General features: G+C 39.8%; 2 protein-coding genes across 6 annotated transcripts in view; one reads left to right on the forward strand and one right to left on the reverse strand.

Moving 5' to 3' along the window:
* Positions 1-25291, reverse strand: PI4K2B (phosphatidylinositol 4-kinase type 2 beta). Of its 4 annotated transcripts, none has more exons than XM_055701009.1 (10): positions 24970-25291; positions 17331-17488; positions 12548-12748; positions 11919-12050; positions 10389-10542; positions 8732-8799; positions 8128-8227; positions 5303-5436; positions 4183-4242; positions 1-1595 (listed from the first exon to the last, which is right to left on the reverse strand). In XM_055701009.1, exons 1-10 carry the CDS (start codon positions 25289-25291, stop codon positions 1422-1424), a joined length of 1503 nt encoding a protein of 500 aa, XP_055556984.1. In that variant the 3' UTR covers positions 1-1421. The 4 variants fall into 4 exon arrangements, with proteins under 4 accessions (XP_055556984.1, XP_055556987.1, XP_055556985.1 ...); XM_055701012.1 differs by lacking the exon at positions 24970-25291 and adding an exon at positions 21704-21981; XM_055701010.1 differs by lacking the exon at positions 24970-25291 and adding an exon at positions 21590-21981.
* The window catches only part of SEPSECS (Sep (O-phosphoserine) tRNA:Sec (selenocysteine) tRNA synthase), a 25571-nt gene continuing 23730 nt past the window's right edge, over positions 24686-26526 (forward strand). Inside the window, exon 1 of one of the 2 annotated variants that reach the window (XM_055701007.1) lies at positions 24686-24829. Coding sequence is in view for 1 of the 2 variants with exons in the window: in XM_055701006.1 (XP_055556981.1) it covers positions 25290-25403 (114 nt within the window). In the remaining variant the exon portion in view is untranslated. Of the gene's footprint in view, positions 24830-25270; positions 25404-26526 lie in introns of those variants that run through there. The other variant, XM_055701006.1, reaches the window with a different exon arrangement.

Below are 26526 nucleotides of genomic sequence, written 5' to 3' on the forward strand. Positions count from 1 at the left end.
TCCGGTACATAAACACTATCTTTAATTTTTTAATAAACCGTTTGGATAAACAATCATGGGAAGCTTATAAAGGCGATCATGTCAGTCTTATTTCATACCATACAGTGAGCTTTACATTTAAGGCTTAAACGTTTCAGTTAGTCATGTAAATTGCTGGCATGCTACATTAATATTTACATCTACTCAAAAATAAGTAAAATACAAGCATTTTATTATTTGAGTTCAGCAGTATTGCTTAGAATTACAAAATAGAGTAGTGTCTGAAATACTGAAGGTTCCAGAAAAGCAGCAATTTTCCTCCCATTCCCCCTCCTAACTGTCCAGAAAATTACTAAAATAAGAATATTTGCCATGTTACATAAGCCACAGATCGAGAAACATGACCATCAAGTCTTCAACTCCGTAACTTAAACAAACGCTAATGGCAAGGTGGGCACGGCCTTGCCCAGGGCACAACAGCAGCTCTGTGCTCCATGTATTACGGCCCTATCGTGGCTGTTCTGGTCCAAAAAAACACAGCTGTGTTTACACAGAAATTTAGAAGGCAGACTGGCTCTGTGATGAACACGTTAGCATTTCTGTCATTAACGGTGCAGAATCACTTCGGTGACTACCGATGAACACATTATTACAACAAATGGCAAAACAAACCTGTAACAACATGGTGCAATTCTTTCATTGTGATGGCTCTATCAAGAAATATCACAACTTTCCATACGTGTGCTTAAATTCACAAGTTCTAAAAGCTACAGGTGAAATTTCAACCTCTGAAATGTACACTCAGTTTATTGTGTCACAGTAGGAACTGTGTGTACTTGTGTTGAATTTTGCTATAATTCAACTAAACTGTTTTTGGTCCCCACGTGCAAAAAACCTACTTAAAGCATTTTTTTCCCCTTCTCCATTTCTATCACTGGTTTGTCAAAGACAAACTGTTTTGTTTTTTTTAGTGCATTTTTCAAGTAGCTTAAAATACAAGAAAAATTCCAAGGAAAAGCATTTTTACAATCAAAGATAACATTCTGCACTTTGTCTTTTTAATGACCGTATCAAAAGAAATTGATAGGGTATAGGTTTTCACATTTATATTAAACAAAAAGAATTCCTGTTGTATTCAAAAGTAGTTTCTCAGCATATGCAAACCATGTATCTTCCCTTATTCAGAATACATTAATTTAGCCTATAAAAATACAGTATGGACAAGTTCTTGTTCCCTGACATAAGAATTCACAATTTTGACACAAAAATTGTAAACCTTTATTACATTCAAAATACATTTCTTAAGTCTTTAGAATTTAAGTTCTGAGGTGTTGGCAGTCAGAGCTCTTGGCATACAGCAGAAGTACATTATTGCAGAGCCTTTACACAGAAGTAGCTTTCTAAAGTTAAGAAAAACTTACTCTTCCCATGTATTTTTGATGCTACCAGGAGGAAAAGAAAGGCTTCCTGCTATGAAAGGTCTGTGTGAATGCATTACTCAGATGAACAACTCGGCCCTGACTTCCAGTGCTACTTCGCTCCACAATCACACGTGGCATCTGAACAAGCTGAATGGGACTTTTTTCATCCTTTAACGCCTGAGTAAGGTTTAGTATCTAAAAGAGTAAGAGCAGGTAAGGTGAGGGCACACAAGTAAATCCATGGCTAACCAGCTTACAAATTTAGATGCCCGTCTTAAACCAATTCTGTAGAGGACTGTGCTATCAAATGCTTTTTAAATAGATCTACTGCAAGTAGAAGTATTTTTATTTATTTGGTTATATTATGACATCCTACTGCTCTCTGACTACCCTTCTTTTCTTGAATATTTCATGCAACCCTCTCCAAATTTTTGGAAAATGTTACAGACAAAAAAATAATCTAACGCCATTTTAAATTTAGCACATCTCTTAAGAGCATTGCACCTTTAATGAAGGAAACCTGCAGGAAAGCAATCAACATGTATTTAACATAGGATCTGCCAGAAGTTTAGCTACAAATTATTTTCGTATCAGAAGATACGAAGCCGTATTATTAACCCAAACCAAACCCAGTGCTAAGATCCAAATTTAACCCTCAGCTCCCAGGATTCTGTTATCTTCTTTCTAAAACTTCAGTGCTGATGAACTGCCCTCATAACTTACCCCACGTTCAATGTTACCCTGCTGAAAACTGAGGCAAGTACTCAATTCAGTTCTGGTGACACACTTGCATTATCCTTAATATTAAGCCTTTTTCTCCCCTGCACAATGCCCCTTTCTTCCTTGTGTGACTTAATGATCCCCTGCTCATTCTGCACTTTCATGACTGAAGAACCCTGACAGGTAGTCTTTTGCATGGTTTACTGTAATTTGGCTCTTGCAGCAACTGCATTTGACATTTACATTTTCTAAGTTCTAAGGCAATCCTTCATACATCTGTGTTACCTGGTTGTTTAGTCTCCATATTCTTGACAGAATCGTTTATCTTTGGTTTGAAACCCTTCCCAATATTTTTTTCCCCCCACTGCACAAAATTATGGTTCTAAGTACTTTTGGACCCCAGATTTAAAGACCTTGCCCCTTACCTGCAAGACATATTTCTCTTCAGACTCCTTATGTTCACCAACTAGATTCTTCATTTTCTAATTCTTAGAGTTTTCATTTTAAAGGATTTATAGATGTTTTGGCTATACTGCAAATTCATCTTAACTGAATAAATCCATTATTATGTGATCTAGATATCCAACTCTTCTTTAATAACCTTGTAACATACTTTGCTTTTACACCAAAAGCAAGTCCAAAATCAGTGCTAAAAGGCATCATTTGCCGATTTCCAGTCATGTCCGAGAATAAATCATTATCTGTATTTCTTCCCCAAGTCCACACCTAAAAACCTTAGTCTTCCACAGCTAAACACATCCTTGTATAGCTAGAGAGTTTTTTTTAAAAAACCCAACTAAACAAAAAACCCCAAAACCAAAACCCTCAAAGGTTTGAAATCCACCTCAAGGAAAAAGGTGTGAAGAAAGGGACCAGATGCAGCCTTTATAGTAGGAAATTAATTTAGACAGCCTTAGCAAGACTTCTCTCAATTATATAGATCTGGGTTATTTCCTTAATCTTTTTGTTAAATAACAGATTCCCTATAGTCAAATGTCTCATCACAGAAAAGCTACTTAACACAGTGTAAAATGGATGAATACTTCAAAAGTGACCTTCCAGTGACTGCACAAACTTCTCAGGAAAGTTCTTTCTAAAATAACTCCTATAATCCAATGTAATAACTAAGGTCTGCTGGCTTTTAGCCACCACATGTAACTAATGTTAACTAGGATTATATTTGAGTAAGCAGAGCTGCAGTCTTGTGCGACATACTTCTTGATACAGGAAACTACAGAGAAAAGGTTGGATTAAGCCACTCTACAAATTGTGAATGTCTAGCTTTAAACTATCCATGTTGAATTTATGAACACAGAGGAGTCACATGCAATAAATTCAGGGCAAATGGGACTATTAATTTATCTAGTCCAATTCCCTTACATTTTCACAAATCACTATTTTATGCCTTCAATGAACTACACAATTTGTTCTTAGCTAAAGCTTGTTTCCAGTATATCACACCAGTCTTAAATTTTAAAACATCAAGAAGATGGAGAAACCCTTCTCCCTCCCTTGTTTCAGTGTTAGAAAAGACCCAACACAACTTTCATCAAATTTCTAATCCGAAAATGACTGGATTCGTTCCAAGTATGGTTCCTGACATTTGCTAGGATGAAGAAATGTTATTACCTAATATTGCTTTCTTGTGAGAGGCATTTCAATAACCAAGTTAACCCTCCAAAATAAAGTCTCATTTATTTTAATAACAAAATCACCAACCAAGTTTTCTATCCAAGTTTATGATCCTTCTCCAGTGTTTCACTTTTAAAATACTTTCTAAAAATATATAGGTATTAAGTCCTCCCCATCCCCCACAGAAACATTAAAACCCAATTACATTAAGAAAATCTATACAAGTGAAAAAAATTATCAATTTACACTTTCTGCTGTCCCATCTATATCCAAATAAGAACAAACTCTAGAAAGAAATTTGGTCTTCTCAGATGACAATACATTCAAGTGTCTCAATGCAATAGCAGTCAGGTTTTGTAGCTCTAAGAAAACAGCTGAGAAGTGATGACAAATTAAATACATAAATAAAAATATAAAAAAGCAGTCTTACCTGCCCCCTCATAACAGACATTTGGTTTTCAAAAGTAGCCTTATCAAATCCTTTATCAGTCTTTATTGGAGAAAATGAACAGTTGTTATAGAAAATGACCCATTTATTTTTAGCTACATATTTAGCATGCAAATTCATCAATTTCATAATATGCATAGTCATATTTAGCAACACAGTTTTTGAAAGCTTCAAATACTCATAGTATGACACCAAAAAAAAAAAAATCTATTTATTGCAGCACTTTTACATATGTAAAAATGAAGGATGTTCCACATCATAAAAGTGAAATACGTCAGTGGATACCACTTCAGGACACTAGTAGGTAGGCTTAATACCATCACATGATGTTACACTGCTCTGTCTTTCAGTTTTACTCTGGCTAAAGAACACTTCCTCCTTCAGATTTATTAAATACTTAACTTCACAGGGTTTAACAGACAACCAAGGGTCACTCTGAATACAATCGAGTCAAAGATGCAAATATGGCAGATGTGTTTCAGGATCTAGTTTTGACATTACAGCTGCATTTTCATTAAAAGTTTAAAATTTCTATTTCTTTCCATCCTGATGATTTGGATTATTTCACTTGAACATCTGACAATTATTTATGGAATGTTTTGGAGAAGGACACTTCTTTATGTGTCAATACAGTAAATTTGACTTACTTTAAATACGGTCAAGATTTCAGAATCAGCTTCACACAACGTAGGTATGTAGAATTAAGTATATGAAAGGTATGCAGGTACTTTAAGTTACATTAAATACATGATTTCCTCAGGTTACTACCATTTATTTTACATGTATACATACCACAGGTATGCTAAATGGACTTTTAACATAGATTTGTGCTACAGAATTTAACTAGCTTTAATTGATAGTAATCAGCTCATCTTAAAACATGATTACCTTCTATATATGTTTCACATAATCAATTAGCCACATTAGTGACACAGCTTCCTCTTAACTATATAAACCCTTTCTACCACACCAGTGTTAAAACTAAAATAGTGCAGTATTATGACACCCAAGTTAAATTCATAAAAAGAAAAACCATCTAACTGTTCTATTAGAGGTATTAGCTATTTTGGTAACGCTCAATTCAAAGAAGCACTTGATTCACCTTAAATAGTTCATAAAGATCTTCACAAAGATCCTGTACGAAGTTCATATCAGAAATGCGAGGAAGAACTAGGTCTCTGGTCTCCTGAGAGAAAGGAACTTTTGCTTGAGGAAGCCAAGCCCAGTGAAAGGGATCTAAAGCAGAAAAACAGTACACTTAAAATTACCAACAGGCAAAAAAGAAATTCGCAGGTGCTTACCACTGATCAGTACTCCACTGCCTACTAGGAGTTCTCAGTAACACCATTTTTAACAACATTGTCACCTGGTATACCTCTTGGCTACAGTTACAAAAGCAGCTTTACAGCTACTAACCTTTTTTCCAAACATTGAAAATATGTTAAGTAATAAATATCTAGTTGAAGCAATAAGTAAAAAAGGTATGTAAATTAAACACTGTAAGCAACAGTAGAAGCCTTCTAGTTTTGTAATGCAGTTTCCTTTGGAGTAAATTAATGGCTGCAATCAAATAGAAATTTTTCAAACGTTTGACTCATACTGAAGTGTTAACAAAAAAGTACCATTACTTTTTAATAAATTTTTTAGTTTAATAAAATGCCTTATTCTAAGCGTGTTGAGAAAAACATTTTGGATTTTTCATACAATTGCTATCAAACAGTTTTTTCAAGAAATATGGTAGGAGTCATTAGTATTACTAGATGTAAAACAAGAGACCAAACAGTATCAGTTGCAGGAACTGAGGAACGTCACTAGTAGCAGGCCACCCACTGAGCTTCCTAACACTGCTCACAATTAGAGTCTGACAGTCCAGCCAGTTTTCCACCCACCTCACAGTCTGTTTGCCAAGTTCATATGTCACATTTCACTACAAGTACACTGTGAGAAACCACACAGAAGGCCTCACCAGAGTCAAGGAAAGTCAGTATTCACTGCTCTCCCCTCATCTACTGAGCCAGTCATCATTAAAAGCTGTCTAGTCGGTCAAGCAGTTTGTCCTTGGTAAATCCATGCTGGCTTCCCCATCATGTTCTTGTTCTTCATGTGCTTGAACATGGCTTCCAGGGGGATTGATTCCACGATCTGCACAGGGACTAAGGTTAGGCTTACCTTGTACCCTGTATCTTGCCCTTCTTTAAGATGGACGCAATACTGTTTTTCTAGTCATCAGCCATCTCCCACATTACTGCAGTCTTTCAAGTGATGAGAAAACTGCCTCACACCGACAACACCCAGCTCCCATCGTGTTTCCAATGCACTCCGCATTCCATCTACACCTATGAACTTCTGTATGTCCATTTCCTTTCTTCTGCTTTGGGTAATGATTCATTCCCAGAGGCCCTGCTTATGAGCTCTGAGACCCAAGAGCCTGAGAGCAAGTTTTACAGGTGAAAACTGAGGCAAAGTCAGCATTGAATAACTTGTTCTTTCTTATGCCTTGTGCCTTTATCTCTTTGCTGCACTTTTCTTCAGTTCCACTCTCACTTCTAATTTACTCAGCCCCTTCTTGTTGCCCTTTATACCCTCTGCTAGCTTTACTCCAGCTATGCCTTGACTTTCCAGACTCCATTCTTGCACTTTTGGACAGTCTGTTTTTCCAGGGGAGTCCATCTTGTTTTGCTTGGTTTTAATGTACTCAATTTCTGTGTTCCAGTTCACTCAGGAGTTCCCTGTTCATCTCCATGCTACACCAGCCCCCTGCCTTTTGGATAGGCTGTTCTCTGGCTTTGAGGAGGTTATCCTTGATGACCCATCAGCTCTGTTCATCAAGAAAACTTGCTCTATCCATTAAGAGCCTGCCATTTTCAACATTACGCTACAAGTTTTACCTTTACAGAATTGTCACACGCTTGCCCAGTGGAATTCTAGGTTTATTACTGTTGATGCTGAAGTCAAAGATGTTATAAAATAAGCAATATTGCCATGTCTCTAGAACAGCTGCAGAAGTGACTGTAGCCAAGAGATATGTAGGACAGTAACTGTTGACTATCAAGATATGCAGAGCTCTGGGTGGAGTAATTAACTAGCCTTTTAACAGCAAAACTAGCCCACACTTAACTGCCATAATCACTTGATTGGCTAACAGCCCACAGAAATAATTGTAAACCCTGTTGGGCACTTCCGTCTAAACCAGAGGTCCTCAAACTAAGTCCCAGGGGCCGGATACGGCCCCCCAGGGTCCTCAATCCAGCCCCTGGTACTTACAGACCCTCCCACCCCACCCCCCGCCAGGGGCTGGGGGGGGAAACCAAGCAGCCACAGATAACTGCCTGCCACTGCATCCGCGCGCCAGCCCCCTGGTTAAAAAGTTTGAGGACCCCTGCTCTAAACTATAAGTAGTCAGAGATGTGGTCAGAAGCACTCTAGCTTTAACTTTTACAAAGTAAGCTAAAGCTGAGAACAAGTAAAAATAACAAATAGCTCATCTACTTGTTCACCTACAACAGTACCCTTTGTTTTGAAATAGAAATTTGGCCATTAAGAGAGACAACTCACATATCCTTGCACTCAGATGTTTTTCAAGAAAACACACAAGAAGCGCCATGTGAATTTTTTCCAGTTCCACCATCAGTCAGTTTAAATACAGCAGTATGCTTATGAATATCCATGTATTAATACTGCTTAAAAGGTATATGGGTAAAAAAATATGAAAGAGGACTAAGTCACATATGCCATGGCAAAACTGGAATTTGTTGCTAACTTTCTGAAGAAAAGTATATTATTTAAAATAACCAAACAACAAAACCCAAACATATGACTACACTGATGATTTCTTAGTTTCTTAATACTTAACAACCCAAATAAAGAAAATACTTATTTGGAAGTTCCTCCTCCAAAAGGAAGAGGACTGAAGAATGTGATACTTACATGCCCTCCACTCATCAGGATGCTTAAAAGGAAATGCTAAACCATTGTCAATTGCAGCTATTTTAATAGTAGATTCTTTAGTTACAGTCCACTGGTTATCCTATGGAAGGAATATTTAAAAGTTAAGTGATACTTATGTGCTTAACAAAAATAGTGAAATACATTAACAAATACTGAATAATATACTTTTTAGCTTCACTGCTTGAAGTCAGCTCAATACAAAGGAGTATACAGATAAACCCCAGCAGATATAATTCTTACTCTGCCACCATTAAAAAGGAGCCCTTCTCCCAAATACAGAACAAGCACATCATACAAATAGCTGAAGAAGCATGCTTGAGCAACAGTGGGCAGTTTTACTATTATTATAGCCCAAGCTAGTAAAGAAAAAAAATACAGAACAATACAAATAAATTCTAGCACTGTTTTATCCTGACTAGCCTAATCCAAATAGTTTTTCCATTCATTTCACCTGGAATAATTTTCAGTTATCATATTCCTTGAGACCATGCACCAGGGTTAAAGCCGGGCACTTAACCCCCTCCAAGACCAAACTATAAAACTAAAAAAATGTAAAGAATATGTCTCAGTACAGTTTTCTTACCTTATCTGATAGATCAAGTCCATCATCTTGTTTTTCATACCTGACTAACCAGTTATCGTTACCTCTGTCTTTAAACAGGAAAATGCATATCACAATATGTCATTTATAAAAAAAAAAGTCATCTAAAGTGATATACAACAACTAATATTGTAAATTGAGAATTTACCAAAAGACATCAGGCAAAACTGTTCACAAAGGTTCTTCCATCACAATACATGCATTTTAGTTTTACTGAAATGTATGAGGCAACTGATTTACTGAAAAGACTAAAAATTTACCAGGCATTCTTTTATGTATTCCTGCTTTAGTTTCCCCAACTGGCTGAATATACAGCAAAACAAACAAGAAAGTTAAGAGAAAAAAATTTTCATCCATTTCATGCAGAAAGATTGGCCATAGTGTACACTTTTCATGGGGAAAAGGATACCAGCAGCAGCAACCACAGTGACTTCATTTTTAAGCTTGTTCTAATGCTGATGGGGAAAGGGAAAGGCCCACCAAAATTATAGATACTGTGATGTTTGACTGCATGGAGAAAAACTCTTCAAAGATTAAGAGGGAAAAGAAGCCTAAGAGCCTTTCAGAAGCTGAAAATGTCCGCACTGTTCAGGCAAAATTCAGACAGCGAGGGCTTCGATAAGGTCTTTCATAAGGTCTTTCACATAGAAGATGATTGCATGGATCTGTAAATCCTTCTGTCATCTGCTCCCTTATGTTGAGTTAAACATCCATCATAAGATTTTCATGTTCTGTCATGTTTAGATATATTAGATGAAGGTCAAATCATCCATGTAATAAGGTTTTGTATTTTGAGTATATTCCTTACAATTTTAAGAATGTCATAGGACGCAGTAATCGTTTGGAAACACCAGGATCTATCTGATAAAGTGACAGACCACAGTAGCAGCTAGAAAGCATTACGTTCCTATGAAATGTTTTTCTTTAGTTTACTTCTAAAAAGCCATGGGTTAGAGTGACTTATTTTCAGCTGGATTCCTTTCTAATAAGTGAATTTAAGGAAAATGCACTAGAGCTGGTATGTCTGAAGAAGAGTAGACACCCACTTTGACAAAGCAGCAAAGAAAGTATTTTAAATATAAAACTGCCCTTAGATTCTTGAGGAAATAAATCACCTACATAATCAACAGAAGAATCCCAGCTTCTGAGTGAAAGAAACAAGAATGCAGAAGAACTGAGACACATCACAGTTGTATTTCAGTGCCTAGTCAAAATGAATATGAACTATTTTGGTGTTACTGTGCTGTTATTGCCTCCAGCTTAGCATAAAAGGAATGATAGTCATCGCTTTTCTTATGGTTCCTGAAACTCCACCAGGCCTTATCTAAATCAGGGGAAACAGACAGTTAATAGCCTACTGACAGAATTAAAGCATAATGAAAGATTTGTTCTTGAATTCCTACATTGCTTAAAAAGACCAAGTAACAGCCAAAAAGTGTTGTTTGGATTCTATCATACTGCATTATTTAATGTTGAATCCAGAGTAAACGTTTAAGTTTAAAATGCAACATTCTGGCCTTAAATTGTGAGAAAAGCATCTGAAATGCATTAGAAGCCTTCAGCAACAGCTTTCAGCCAGCACTGCTTACCATTTCTGCCTCACAAAAATAGATAGATACCAAGAGACACTAACAAATACCTGTATTTCTGATGACAAAATCCAAGATAACCAATCTTTCAAACTGTGACTGAAATTCTTTCCTTGTGTTCTCAGGTAAAGGATCAGTTTCAAACTTCCTGAGCCAGTAGTCAGCTTCCTTATATCCTTCAACAAACAGCTGGAAGGAGCCAACCTAAAACATAAAGAAACTGCATTTGGAAAATGCACTTGGATAGGTCACATAACTAATCTTAACATTAACAGAAAAACTGATTATATACCTTCAAAGTTCAGAACACGAAGTATGACATTAAAAAAAAAAAGATTACTAAGTAGTTTCTCTGCCATTCCTAAAAATCTAAAAAAAATTAATACTCATATCATAAGGGGCTTTTCTGTTGGGTTTTTTTGCTTTGTTTTGTTACGGGGGTTTTTTTAGTATTTGTTTAAGCACCCACCCAGTTCACCAGGAATAAAATGTAGCCAGAGAGCTCAACATATATGAACACTCCGTATTAGAAGCAGTATTTGAAACAAAGAGAAAGAAACATCTTTTCTCTTTTTCATTGGAAACACTTGGTTCAATAGCTAACAGGAAACTCACCAAAAAATTACAGAGGAAAAATATTCCTCTCTGAAAAGCTTGTATGTTTCACTGATGAGAACAGCAGCATTAACCACTTTTTCAAGACCAACACTTCCTGCATGAAAATGGCTTAAACATTTCCCAAGAGTCCAGGGAAGAAAACTACAGATAGCATAGACTGTATACATATGGGCAACAGGAGAGGTGCACAAGATTAAAATTCAAAGTAGCACTTATATTTGAGAAGTAAAATGCAGATAGATGCACACGTGCAGAGACATGGATAAACACACAGCATGTGGAATAACGATGCTGATACAAGCTTGCATAACGTATGTCACATGGATCAAAATTCCTGGGAACTGACACAAGTGGGTTACCCAAGCTGTTTAGGAACAGAATACTGTGGCAATATTTTGGGGATACAATAAAGCTCATTAGGCAACAAAGATGTAAGGTATTAGTCAGTAGAATAGTGCATGCAAGATTAAAGGAAGGTATGATGAATAGATAACAGCATACCTAAAAGAATAAAAACCAATAGAAGGGGAAAAAATAATAAAGATTGGGGGGAAGGAAGGGGGCGGGAGACATTTTAAAAAAATGAAAGAACGAGATATATTGCAGGGGAGAACCAAACAATGTGAAAACATGACACTGAAACGTAGTGTACTACACAGTCAAGAAGAAAAAAACCCAGTGAGAGATGCACAGCATTTTAACATGTTACTCCTCCAGCAGAAAGCTGAACTCCAAACTGAAATGAGAGGTGGCAAGATTATTAAAGTAGTTAAAATGAAGGTATGGACAGAGTGGATAGATTTTGCACAGAAACAGTCATATTTATTAAACTTCAGTCACTCATAGATAGGTAATCTCAGCAGTAGAAGAAAAATCCTGTTGAAAACTATGATTATTTTTTTTTACTCCAAAGTTTTGTGTAAGAATCAGGAAACACACAAATTGCTTATTTTTCATCTTACCTTAGGAGGTAGTCCAATTCGATTAAATTTTTTAGCAACTTTTGGCACTTTCTCTAAAGCATATTTTTTTCCTCTTGACTTAGCACGATCTATTGCACTGTAATTAAAGGTCTCACTGACAAGCCAGACAACCTTAAAATAAGAAAGTTAAAAACTCAGCTCAGAATTCCTCATTATTTCAATTATAAAGTTACAGTAAATTTCATGCACAGTTGTCAAAAAAAGCAAAAAGGAAACATCAGGTACTTCTATCAGACAAATTTTATATGAAAAGGGGAATAGCTGCTCTTTTACGTATCTCAAAAGAAAAAGGAAATCTTTATATGCTGCTTTTTGCAATTTTTGCATCTCACCAAAACATAAGGCACAAACATGTCAGAAAATGCTAGGAAGTGAAGTGGTTCCAAAGAAGAGATTCAATTCAGATCTCATACTACTCCTTTAAAACAAAAATAACCGTCACTACTTCTACACCAAATTACCGTGTCTTTGGACCTGAAATAGTTCACAAATGACTTGAGAATAACTCATGATATACAAGGATGTCTCTACAACTACAGTCCAGAGACTGAAAAATCCATCACTATACATTTTTTTGCACTAAATAATTCCTGTATTTAAACTTTTACCTTAGTTTTAGGTACAACTCCAAGCCCCAGCTTGTCATCCACAAGATAGGCACCAGCTTCAGAGAGGTATCCCTGATTTGGAACGAGGCAGCCTCTGCCAAAGCAGCAAGGACAACAAACTTTGTGAAAATATTTGGTCCATTTTGGATTTAGATGTCCATAAGGCTCTTCAGATTTTGGTTTGAACACTCCAATAATTTTCTAGGATAAATAATACAAAATTGAAGTATGAATACTTTGAGTTGAAATTATTTTGTAAATCAGTTATTTGGAAATATTAGTTAGATATAATACATCACATTTTACAGTTGCTCTTTTTAGATGACAAAATAATAAAACAAACATGGTATTCCAAATAAATTTATCAAAAAATGCTTGTGCAGAAGTAGTACAAATTCAGAACAAGCTCTTTGTAAGAGAAAAATTGAAACCAGCTAACATTTACTAGTTTTTCAAAACTAAAAAGCACAGCTTTTTAGAATATAGGGTGATTTTTTATATTCTAAGGTTTTTAAAAAAGGAGGTTTTAGAAGTAGTTTTAAAAATAGTTTTCAGCCCACCAATTAACTCATTGTCAAGATATTTCAGACAGGCATAATGGTTCCAGGAAAGTAACAAACATACAGAATGCTAATAATCAAATGTCAGGTTCTCTCTTTTGTATCTATTTTAGCTATTGCTTTAAGTTTGAATGGATCAAAGCATTCTGCAGTTTGCAATTCCAAAACGTGGTGCGGATTACCACTGCTGGAGATTCCTCAACTCAAAGCTGACAATGGTTCACAGTATCAGCCATCATTTATATTGGAGACATGTAGTAAAGCTTAAAATTACTCAGAGTACTGTGTCAAATTTTGGACAGCATGCTTCAAGAAATCTGTTAACAAACTGGAGAAATTTGAAAAACACAAAAAATGTGAATAATGAAAGACTGTATGAACTAGGATAGTTTAGCCTGAGTGAAAATGGGGCCCGATGAACTAGGTAATAGGTTGCTATAGAGAAAAAAGGAACAACACATCTACTGTTAAGGAGCCAAGAAATGACAGGCTTAAATCACAGCACAGAAGCTGCAAAGAAAAAAAAACCTTTTGAACTTTAAGAGTGGCTCAAGACTGGAACAGTCTGCCAAGTTGTGGAGTCTCCAAAACAGGATGCCACTAACAACAGGTTAGTTAAACATTCATCAAGAATCATGTTAAAACGATCCTGCTCCACAGTGCAGGCATTAACTAGATGATTTCTCAAGGTGCCTGCTACACATGTTTCTACATTTGTTAACCTCAAACCACAAGATTATCACCACACTAAAATATATAACCTTCCAATTGCCTATGATAAACTTTAGCCTAGTGCATAAAGTCCATGTAATGCCTGTTTTATAGCTCAAGTGAAATGCTGCAGAAATGCTGTATCTTCATTCCTTCTCACAGGACTACAGTAAGTAAATCAAATCATTACCTAATATATATTTAAGAACAACTGCTTAAGAACCATTTTCACATAATAGTACTTCGCCAAATCCTTATAAAAAACCAGTGAGTACCTCTAAGCTAAACACTGCCTATTGTTGCACCAAGACTCACTAGCTGGTTTACACTCTTAGGTCATGAGCAAGTTTGCTGGCAGTCAGAAACTAACATTCTGCTTCAGTAACTGCTGATTCAACTAGACTAGGGAGAGGACCTGACTAGCTGCTCTAGCTTCTAAAGAATTTTCACCCACTTTGTCCAAGACAGCCTAACTAGTCCAAGATTGTCCAAGACAATCTTGCTCTGCCCAAGACAAACTACAGAGAATTTACTTCATTCAATCTGTAAACAGATTACACAAGACACCAGGCATGAGCAGCGTCACCTGTCCTGTCCATCTATTTTGATTCATTCCCATCAGCTACCAGGAAAGATAGGTTACAAAATATCACCATTTGCATTCATCCTATAAAATCAGGTTCCTATCAACAGGGGCAGGAAAAAAACTGACTAAAATTCTCTTGGTTTTGATATGCTGTCATCTGTGATTCTAAGGTTATGTTCAAAATCATGAGCAAGTTCTATGCAACTCCACGGACACAATTCAATTTAGACCTACACAAAAGGTTGCATATAGAATATTTATAGTAAGCGTAATGTGAAAGGCCAGGATGTTCTCTGAACACTTTACTGTTTTTATCTTTTTAAAACCACAACACTTTGGAGACTGAATTTACTTGGTATACTAGTTTAGTCAAAATTCTAATGTTAGGTTTAGAATTGTTAAAAAGTTATTTAATTTTTTCCTATTGAATCATACATATTTACCTGCTCAAAACAAAGCTAGCAGCTTTTCATTTCCCAGAAACGTCATGGTGTACTTGGTAGTACATGCCAAACCATTAGTTACCTCTTTTCTGATTTGCTCTTTTGGTAATACTTCCTACAAACTGCTCATTTTAAAAGGGAGCTTAGCTCATTTCATTACTTGCCCGGACCGTACTGTGCTATACTATCAAATCTAGATAGGGTTTTCAAGGCTTCACTGAAGTCAGAACCTTGCTCAATTTTACAGAGCCACTGCTGTTGAGGACCACAGTAGTCCCAGAAAACTCAATGTGTAGAAAAACTACCAAGGCCAGTCTTAATTTTGCAAATTAAAACCTAATTTCTAGACTGACTCCATTAGCATTATCAACTTGCCAACAGCTAAACTGTCAAAAACATGCTGCAGAACAGTTTGTAAGAGTCACGTCTTTTACTTTATTGGTTACACAATGAACAACAAATACAGAAATATTCAACACTCCAACAAGTGCTGCTTAAGTACTGAACTGCTTCCTATCAGTACACAACTATGGCAATAAATATATAAAGTTAATTTTAATTAGGCAATTTTAATTCTATCTTTCTGGCAGACCCAAATCAGCAAATAAAATGACCTAATGGAAACTGGTTATTTACCTGTAACTTGGCATTAGCTTGTGTAAACGCTTCAGAAGCTGACCAGTAAGAAGGCTTAGCATGTCTTTAATAAGCTCTTCCCCAGCATAAGGAAGAGAAGATGACTCAAGAACAGCAGCAGCAAGTCACAAAACTGGTCTGAATGATGCAACACCATCAAACAGGATGTGAAATCCATTTCAAAAATGGGAGTTGCACTAGTGACAAAATTAAGTTTTATCAGACCTTTAATAAGGGTAACATTTAGATAAGCTCTAAATTTAGCGCAAAGAATAAAAGCAAAATTGAAAGTCAGCTAGGAACTTGGTATTATTCTCAGAATCCCATGTTGGCAAATACTTTCGTATCTTGCAATGAAGTTTTTCTGGCCCACATAAAAAAAATGGTGGGTTTTTTATCTTCATTTCTGCAAAATATTTACATTCAAATCAATGACCTGCATGAAAGGGGAGGGCAAGTCACTCCTAGGAGCAAAACTAACACTTCACTGAAAAACATAAGTAAAACCAACAAGATCACCACCTAAAAAACAAGGAAATAAGGCGCTCCATCCAAAACACTATGGTTACAAAAATGATCTGTTAAGTACTCTCTTATTAGCCCCAGGGCACAGTCAGTCTCCCAGGCATTTGCTAGTCACCAAAAAAGTGCAAATTTGCACATACAGAAATCCAGCACAAACATGATTTTTTTTCCTAGAAATTCCTCTACTAACTAACTTTCTAAGAATAAAAGATCTCGACTGCACAGCATTAGGAAAAACCAAAAAACCCACTTAACCAGCTTTAAAGCATATTTAGCATAACACTGTAGACTACTCTTCAGACACGCCATGCATTGAATGTTTTGAAAAGTATTGATTTAAACCAGTATTCAATTACTCTCATGTTTTTCCTATTTCATATTAAATAAGACATAATCCTAATCTAAATAACCTATTTAAAAACAATCTGAAGTTTGAGCATGTACATATAAGCATATAACTTGAATACCTACAAAGAATTAAACTACTGAAGTAGGGAAATGACCTGAAGTCTAAGAAGTCTGCCAAAATAAGTCTGGTGAAATTCAAAGTTTGAAAATCTGAAGCAGCATTGTACACAACAGCAAGAATCCCGCAAAGCAACTGACAATGTGAAAGTATGTCTGAAACATAATTTTCTCTTATAAAGTAATGCTAACCAAATGTTGCTTTTCAAGCAAGATTCAGGTAACCATTACTTCTCTGTCTCAAAGTAATCTTAGGATACCTCTTTGATGATCACTATTCAAGGTACCATTTACCATTAAGGGAGGGGAAACCAAATCTTCAAGTTAAGATTCAGCAGACAAATGCAAGTAAAAAGGTAGATCTGTTTATACTGATCTTCTTGCCTATCTACCAATCATGCAGGAGGAAGGACACATGACCTAAATAAAAGACTATGTAAAAAGAAAAGAGATAATATAGGAGGCTTGGCTAAAGAAACTTAAGCAGTACCGAAATCAGAAGCTCAGTTGTGTCAAAAATCAATTAAAACATACAAAGAACAAGATGTTAGATTCTGCACAAAGGAATTCCTGAATCTTTTTCACATGTTAAAGAGGTTATTTTTATTTTCTTCACATTTCTTTGGTGCAGATAATTCAAAACATGGTAAAACTGCAACAGAAAAATAGTTATTTTGGCTTAGCAAGACATAGTTAGAAATCTAAGTATTACTCTCACTGCTTTTTCAACACAGATTTTGGCATACTCTAAATTATTAAACAATTTATTTAGATGATTTCCATTTAAATAGAATTTTAAAATTTCCATGTTAAACTCATTGCTGATAGTGCTTCTGACTTCACAGTAACATGCTCACCCCTTTTGGATCCTTGGCAAAGTAACTTCCACTGGATCCTTGAGAGATTCTTTCTGGAAAAACTCCACACTCTATAGCTTGTTCTGCTCTCAGAATAATTTCTGCAAATTCTGGATCATCTAAAAATATATTCATATCAGCAGTACGTCCTGTATGCCCTGAAAAATAAGAGAACAGGCAATCTTAAGTGTAATTTGTACTACAAATTAACAACAAAAGTAAACGTACTGAAAAGCTAACAACCTTTCCTGCTGTGGTCATTCAATAGCAGGCTAAAAAATCTGATCCATTAAATCAGTGCAAGTTTTCCCACCGATTTACCCATGTCTAATCAACCTTTTGTTTAAGGTAAATCAGCCAAATCTGTAACAACTCATTCGAGACTACCACTGCAAAGTGCTTACATTTTTCGAATATTTTTATTTATATAAGGAAGCCCATAAAGAAAAAAAAACCACCTTCAAAATCATACCTATTAAAAAAGTGCTAATGATTTTACATACCATTTTTATTAAGATTTTTGTAGTATTTTTCAGGGAAAGCTATCTGAAAGTAAACTGTCCATTACCCACTAACTTATTAGAATGGCATCATACCCTTCATTTACCAGCTTGGGTAACATGCTTGTTATCTGCTAAAACACAACAAAGTAATTCACAAAACAATTAGCAGCACTAATATCCCAGTGAAGTACTGGATACCATCACCATTCCAATATTAAATACTATCAACTGCTTGCAGAATTTCTTTACTACTGACCAAAAGATCAGCTCTACGCAGGCATTTATGCAAACTCTATGCCTCTCCAAAAACATTTAGCCAGATAAAAAGAAGTTGCCAAGATTTAATACCTGTACCGTCCTTTAAACCCTTCCAAATTATTTCTTTGCAAGTTTTCAAACTGCAGGGGTTCGTACCTTACTTTTAGGGCTAGGATTATTCCATGTTCTTATCAAGTGCATTTTAATGGGTCTGTGCACTAGGGCTCATTTCTGCATTCAGCAACAGTTGCATTATTCTAAATTAAGCATTCACAGATAAAGTCGCCTTGTTCCCATTTCAGCACTTGAAGAAACTTAAGCTAAAATAACACACATACATACTTCTGGAACAACAACTGACAGAACTAATTCCAAAAAGATACTCCTAAACAGTTTATGGATAGCCAAATAAAAAAATAAATAATAAAAATTGCTCTTGACGTTTTGGAACACCTTTCTGTAGCATACGACATTCACTGAAGTTTTCTAGAACACTACCACTTGCTTGCATGAACCACCCACAAATAATACAGCTTCCAAATCGAAAAGACTTAAAAAGCATAAAACACACAAAAACCTTAGTATTAAGCTGATAACATGAAGAGAAGCCTTAAAAACTAGTAACAGTTCATTCTTAATGATCAGCTACAGCCCATTAGATCAGAATCTGTTAGACTACATGGCCAACACTTCTGCAATAAACTACAGTTTATTTTAAGGCTTTTATTGGGACTGCCGGGGACAATCAATGAATTTTATTTCATAGAGTCTCAGAACCAAGAGAAAGGGTTCTAGAGTTTCCTCGTCACCGTGTACTTAAGCGAGTTAGGGAAATAAACCAAAAAAACCACAATACATTTATTTTTATGGGAAAAGTCACTTTGAATCTGTGGTTCTTATTCCATATTCAAGCCTCAACTATCTCTACATGAGAAATGTCACATCACACAGCTGAGCTGTGTCTACTATATATTTTTGTCAGCAAATGCAAAAATCAGTGTTGTGCATTATACTGTTACCAAAGAAAATGCAACATCCATATGAAGCTGCTCTGCACGTTGATCTTCCAGATGAAGAGGACCTACAGATGAACTGTCCATAACAGGGACTGAAGTTATCTATGCAGAAGACAACTTTCAATTTCTGTGCATTCACTCCAGAATCTAAAAACCGTAAGAGTCTCACTGTCTTGAGGAAATTCTAACATAAATTATAATCTACAGGAAAAATATATTCAATTAAAAAAAAATTAAAACCAAACAAACCACATTATCCTGCATGCTCAAGGAGGAGAAAAATAATTTTTAAAAGTTATGATTGCTACCGTGCTACTAGAAAGCCTTCTGTTACCACAGTGACGTGGCTGTACAAAAACATATAGGCTGAAAACAACAAAACTGGCAGTTTTAAGAAGTTTTCTTTCAGCTTACCAACATTCTCCATGTGAAAATATGCCATTTTTATTGAAGCTAGTATTTCCTGAATGTGGCAGCATTTTCTGACTTGGTTTCTTCCCTGAAAATTATTTTAGCCAAGTTTTCCGCTGTGAATGCATGTTATAGTTGCAACCTACTCCCAGTACAGTCTCCAAACTTACAACTGTAACTAATCAAGATTTTTCTTGCAGCCGCTCTTGAAAACTACTCTTCTCATTAAACTGTCACTCAGGAGACCAGGGCTCTCACGCGCACACATAGTCTACCTACCAAGCCCAATCCCTTTTTCCAAATTAGTTTGGACAAGGCCTAATGCTGTGAAGCCACTATAGTGGAATGGTGAGGACACACCGAAGAAGATACAAATACTATCACCTCAATCTGTTCTTCCATCAAATTAACATGACATAAGCTAAACTACTACACTTTGCAAGATTAACATGTATGAACTCCGTCAATACTAAACTCGCTTTATACTATTTTAACATTAACATAATTAAAGGTAGTCTTTTCAACCAGTTCCATCTTTTTCTATAGTCTTATATTCTGACAAGTAACTCCATTCTGAAAACGCTCTCCACATTGCAATAACATGCATGAATAACATCTCTTGCACGTATGTTCCACCTGAAACCAAAAGGTAAGAACAAGGAAACATGAGCAAGAGATGAGATGATGCAATCAGAGTTCTGAGATTTTCTTACATACTCTTGGGGCAAATCCCAAGTAGTACTCTGCATTCACGACGCTAATTGCACTCTGGTGCAAGACCCACAGCTCTAGTCTCTGCTCTGAAGCATTAACTGCTATGTTTTGCTAGAAGCGCTGTCTCATTAAGACACCTCAAGTCTCATGGGAACAAGACAGAACTCTAACACTTCAAGGGTGTGTTTGCAATACACGTCTGGTCTATGCTTGGGACCATTGGTTAAAAGATGAGAAAATTTTTTTTCTTATGGTTAAACACAGCGCACTAGCAAAAGCTCTATGGGGCTGCTAAAAAAGTTACTAGCACAACTTATATTGCTTAAATTGATGGGGGCTTTGTTTGTTTTTAATATGCTGTTGTCGCAAGAGAAACCATTTTTACCAGTCTCTGGCAAGAAATCCTATGGTAAAGTTACAACAGCAAACACTACTAAGTGATAGACGTCCACAGATTTATGTCAGCAAACCTCTCCTAGATGTACATCTCATCTGTTTACAAAGTTGCACAGAATCTGAATGCTTGAAAGTCTAAAGGAAAAAAAAATAAAAATAAGCAATTGCTTAGTTTATTGTCTTGCCCTTATATTTAGAAGTAGATAACGGCCATGGTTACGCTTCCTTTCAAATCAATAACTATGTTCTTGCATTTCTGCATTTTCTCATCACATTTCTTTCTCTCTTCAAGACTGGGTTTCAAAACATGGAAAGTGCCAAGTTCTCTATGAAACCAAAAATGGGGCAGAAGAGTTCACATCTAAAACTCTTAATACAGGTGACAGTACCAGGAAGCGAGTAGATGTCCGGAGCCAAGAACAGAAACAGAATAAAACTTTTTTTACAGGATGAAAAGATAGGGGTCACAAGCAAGTAATTGTTGGAATAGGGGAAGCAAATAGAAAACTCGATAGCGTTCGCCAAGCGTGCAGGAAGCAGCAGCCGGTCCCACCACAGAACACAGTCTGTAAAATTTGTAAAGCCAAAAGTTGCAAAAACCATAACAGAAACAAAGCAAAGCCCAACAGAACAGAAGACAGAGAACAAGGAGACGTAACAGTGGAGACACTCTTGAAGGTGTAAAGGAGTTCGGGCAGCCCCGCACAGAAAGGCGCGGCACTGCAACGCCGAGCCATTACCGCCCGCGCCGGTGCCTTCCGAGGAACGCTCCGAAGGAGCTCTCTGTGGGAACGGGACACCTCGAGCCGGCACCGGGTACTTCAGCCCCTACAGGCACGTTCCCTGCCCCTCTGGCAGGGCAGGGGCCACCTCTCCCCCGCCAGCCAAGCCACCTGCCCGCGCCGCTGCCCGCCCCCCCCGGTCAGCACCGCCCGGCGGAGGCGGCGGCCCCGGGCCGTACCTGCGGCAGCGCTGGGCCCCTTGTCCCAGGCGGCGCCCGCTCGGCGGCCGCGGCCCGACGCCCGCAGGAGAGGCTCGTCCTCTCCATCTCCCTCCGGCCCCGAGTCCTCCTCACCCGAGTCTTCCTCCTCAGGCCCCAGCTCCCCACACAGCCTCACAGCCCCGCCGGGGGCGGGTTTCGCCCCTTGCGGCCCCCGCCAGGGTGGCCCCGCCTGAGGCGCCGGCTCCGCGAGGAGCAGCAGCCGCTCATCGGGCTCCTCAGCACCCGGCTCCGCCATGGGCGGCCGGGACCCAAGCGCGGCGGGAGGCGCCGCCGGCCGGGCTCAGGCCCCTCGGCCGCAGCCCATTGCACGCTCCGCCGCCGCAGCCGGCTCCGCGCCCGCCGTGCCCCCGCGCCTGCGCGCGCGCCGGTACCCGCCCCCGCCGCTACCTGCCTTAAAGGGGCCGCGGCCCCAGCGGCGCCCCCGAGCCGCCGCGCGTGTGAGTAGCCGGCGACGCCGGGCTGAGGCGGGGTCGGGAGGGGCTCCCGCCTCATCTCCAGGCCGGCTACCAGTCACGGGGCTAGCACATCGGTGTGCAAGGAATTCGTGCCCCACGGCGGCGTCGTATCCGTGGCACGGCGGAGTCTGTGCGGCGAGGTTCCCGCGGTACCTCGGCCGGGGGCCAAATCTACCGGTGCGAGTGTTCGTCCAGCACCGGGTGCTGCGGTCAGCTGGTGTTAGTCTGCACATGGCTTAAGACAGCCTCAGATCCGCTCAACGTTCTTCCGGGAAATCACAGCCAAAGGCCTCCGTACTTGTCTTTTTTTTCACTGTTAGTCACTTAACAGAACATCCCCGACACTGGCTTTACTTGTCCCTCTGGAACAGGCTTGTCTCCTGGCCACCGCTGTCCACTAGCCAGCTGCTCTCCCTCCCCATACTTCAAAAGGCATTATTCTACGCCATCATGGTGATTTCCAAAACAAAGCCTAAAAATATATATGTGAAAACTATGAATACGTTGACGTTATTTCCATGTTCCCGCAACCATCCTTGTTATTAATTGCAAGAAAAAGAATACCACTATAACCCCAACATGCTGCATCAGACTTTGATGTGGATACCCTCTTCCCACACCTCTCTGTACAGGAGGGGGTTTCCTCAATGCAGTACTCAAAAAGATTTTGGTGAAATATGGGAGAAAGATACACGTATGAAGTACTTGTAGACAACTGGGATTCTGGGTTATACTGAGAGCAAACCAGTGCTCAGCTAAAATAATAATTGCACATACTGAATTTTCATTATTCTAGAATTATCCATAATACAAGGATTCATTTTGTCCATAACCCAGAACACAGAAAGAAAATTACTTTGCTTGGTTACTGACAAAATAAAACCTTACTGAAATGTTTGACTTGTGTTTGTTTTGTCTCAGGTTACCTGTCAGCCAGTGGACTTCGGAATTAAATTGTTGTTTACTTATGTAACTACTAATATCTGTAACATTGGATAAAATCTGTTCACACTTGCATTTCTGTTTCCATTCCTTTCTATTAAAAATGAACAGTCAACTGTGACTGCAGATGAATAGCCATTTTATGCCCAGTAAACAAGTATATGAAGGTTACAGCGACTGGATGTTATTTTCCATACAGAAAATTATACAGATGTTAATTCCTGCATGAAGCAAACAAAAAGATCAGACTAAAATGGGAGAAGTCTGACATTTTGCCCAGCAGACCATTAAGGAAGACCCCGTCTTCCTTTAGCTGTATTAGTTATGAGTGCATTGTGGCTGTTTCAGTAATGCTCTGTTAACCAGTCCATCCATGGGTTTTAAAAAAAGTTTGAAAGTTCTTTCTATTGAATGAACCAAAAAATGAAATAGCTAATGAGTTATTTCTTCTGGTTTAGAGAATCTTCTACACCTGCTAGTCTAGTGCATGTCTAAATGCAGTTAACTTAGTTTTTATCTTCTACTGCAATGAGAATTCTGTTACTTGCTCACAGGCCTTGATCCAACAAAATCTTTACATTGCCTCAATCTTCAGTGCTGCAGAGTTCAAACACTACCGCGGCTCATAATTAAACAAAATACACGTCACCATCATTGCTATGAAACCATTAATTTTAATTCTGATTAGCTAATACTCTCAATTAGCCACCTGGATTAAAATTATTAGCAATTAAATCGTGCAAGTAAGTTGGATCATTTTCCTCACGCTAACACTTTTGTCTCTATCCTTCTAATCCACAGAGCATTCTTTGTCATGTTTATAGTATGTACCGGAGTACTATGGGGAAACGTTGGAGTGGAAAAAGAAGGGAAAACGTGCACCGTGGGGCACTTGTAAGCTTTAGGTGAGCGCCCTCTTGTGACACTTCAAAATAAAGACCGCGGTGACGAGCTGTTCGGTATTTCTACAGTACCGGCAACGCGACACGTGGGGACAATCCAGATGCAGCATGACTGCAGGGACTGAGCAGCGGGACAATTCAATTCCGAAGCTCCTTTCTGTTCAACAGGACTAAGAAACTGTGTTAATTATAGTCTGAGCCAACAGTTCAAACAGGTAAGACTGCTCTGTCAGAGCGCCTGAAAGATCCTAATCAGGCTAATGAAACCTACAGAAGCAGCATGGTCACTATGTACTTTTCACACGTTAATTACCCGTCAGAGCTCAAAACTGTAAAACAGAAGAATCAGGTAAGACACCGTAAACGAAGTCTGTTGACCCAGTACAGGCTGGTTAAAACTAAACACTGGAACAAACGCACTGCATACCTCTTCAGTTTTTGCATGCTTGCTACCGGTTATTTCAGGAAGGCACACGGCAACCTGCCAGCTCCCCCGCCTGCCAGAGCGCAGCGCCCGCGGGGGCCGGCGGGCACTCAGATGCCCTGAGGAGCCTCTGCGCACCCGGTGAGCTTCCACCTGCTGAGGCTTCGCTGGCAATCCCCAGCAAAGGTCCGATCCTTGCCCCACATTGCCTGCTGCTGTGTTTTTTCCCCCCAAATAATGTAAATGTTAAAAAAAAAAAAAAAAAAAAAGCAGATTAGCCGTCTCCTAGTTGCACGCCTTTCTCTCTGTAACGCCACTTCGGCGCTGCCTCCGCAGCCCCGGCGGGCGGGCTGGGCTGCGGCTGCACCCAGCGGGCCGCTGTTCCGTGCTGAGGGCAGCCACGCCGCCACCTCTGCTCACGGACACGTTGCGAAGAGCGGAAAAGGCGCTTCCCTGACAGGAACCTTAAGGGCAGGTACGTGGCCGTTCTCAACAGCCTAACGCTAAACTTGGCGGGGGGGGCGGGGGGAACAACCCATGCACAGGTTCGTCACAAGCCAAGAAGCCTGCCTTCTGGCGGGCGCCTCCCCCTCACGGAGGGAGGCCGCCGGCTACCTGTCGGGAGGACCGCGCCCGGGCGCGGAAAACGGCGATGCTCAGCGGCGGCGGCAGGCACAGGCCCGCCTCCCCCAGAGGGAGCCCGGCGCCCGGCCCTGCTGCGGGGGGCGCCGCCGGGACCGGTCTCCGCCGGCGCCAGGGGAGGGGCGGGGCCCCGGCGGCGCATGCGCAACGCTGCCCCAGGCGGTCTCCGGCGGGAGCTGGCCGGGTGGCCCGCTCGGCGGTCGCGCTTGAGGAGGAGCGGCGGCTCGGCGGCGGCAACAGGAGGGGCCGGGGCCCGCGCCGCCGGGAGCCGCGCCGCCGCCCGCCCCTCGGCCATGAACGCGGAGAACTTCGGCTGCAGCGAGCGGCTGGTCACGGCGGCCTATGTGCGCCAGGGGGCGCAGGGCCGCCGCGCGCACGAGCTGCGCCTGCGGGCCCTGCTGGAGCAGGTAACCGGGCCGCTCCCGCCGCTGCCGGCCGCCGTGCCGGGGCCCCGGAGCCGGGGAGCGCGGCGCTGAGCCGCCCGCGGGCGGCGGCTGGCCCGGGGCGCGGGGGGGGAGGCACGGGGCGTCCCCGGGCCGGCCCTGTCAGCACGCAGCCTGCCGGGCGCGGCGGGCCCCGCGCCGGTGTGCCCCTGCAGCTCCCGCCCCGCTGTAGCGGCGCTCTCGAGCCCGCCGTGGCGCTGCCCCGGCGTCGGGCATGGCGGCTCGGGAGAGCTGAGCTGGCCTTGCCGCGGTGGCAGAGACCTTAGGGAGCCCCGAAGTGAAAGGCCTTGTTTGGGAGAAAAAAATTACTGCCTTAGGTTGTGCATTCGCCGAGAAAAGCTCAGCAGACAGTTAAAGAATGGTTTTTTTAAACACTAAAATATTAACGTATTGTTACACGAGGTAAAAAATGACGCTTGTGCCAAAACAATGTATTTGTCTCCAGTGTACAGAAATCATCATCGAGTTCTCAAATCTTTCAGTTCTTGAACATCCTTAGTCACGTCACCTGCTGTTTCAAACTTAACTTTCATACCACGCTTAAGACGTGAATTAGTTTTACTGAATTTATTTTACTCGTATCGCGACACGTGCAGAACCTCTGCGCTGCGGTGGTAGTGCTGGGTGGATTTATGAGTACCTTTCCCCAGAGGATCTCTTCTGCAGTTTGCAAAGACGAGTGCAGGTCTCAACTCGGTAGAGAGCACAAGAACGAGCATGTTACTGTTTGCAGTTTTGAAGTTTGTAAATGCTTTCCTTAGCTGCTAGGTAATAACTAGAAAGGAAAATACGCAGATAGGAAGATGTGTTATAAGTGAAACTATATTTCCCTTCTGCTCATAATTAGTATTTTTGCTTTTGTAATACCCAGTTATCTCCCTTTCGCCCAATTTTCTGTTGGATTCCTGTAGCAGATTCTTGTCTAGAGAACATGTTGAACCATAGTCTTCTAGGGAGTAATTAACGTGTAGATGCTGCAGTGGTTTTGTGTGTACTTTAAAGAACACTTGAAAGTGAAAAATAGCTTGCCTATTTTAATATCGGGATATGCTAATGTAATTGCACTTGATATACAGAAAAATCATTA

This window comes from Falco cherrug, chromosome 1 (genome assembly GCF_023634085.1).
Source record: "Falco cherrug isolate bFalChe1 chromosome 1, bFalChe1.pri, whole genome shotgun sequence".
Lineage (NCBI taxonomy): Eukaryota > Metazoa > Chordata > Aves > Falconiformes > Falconidae > Falco > Falco cherrug.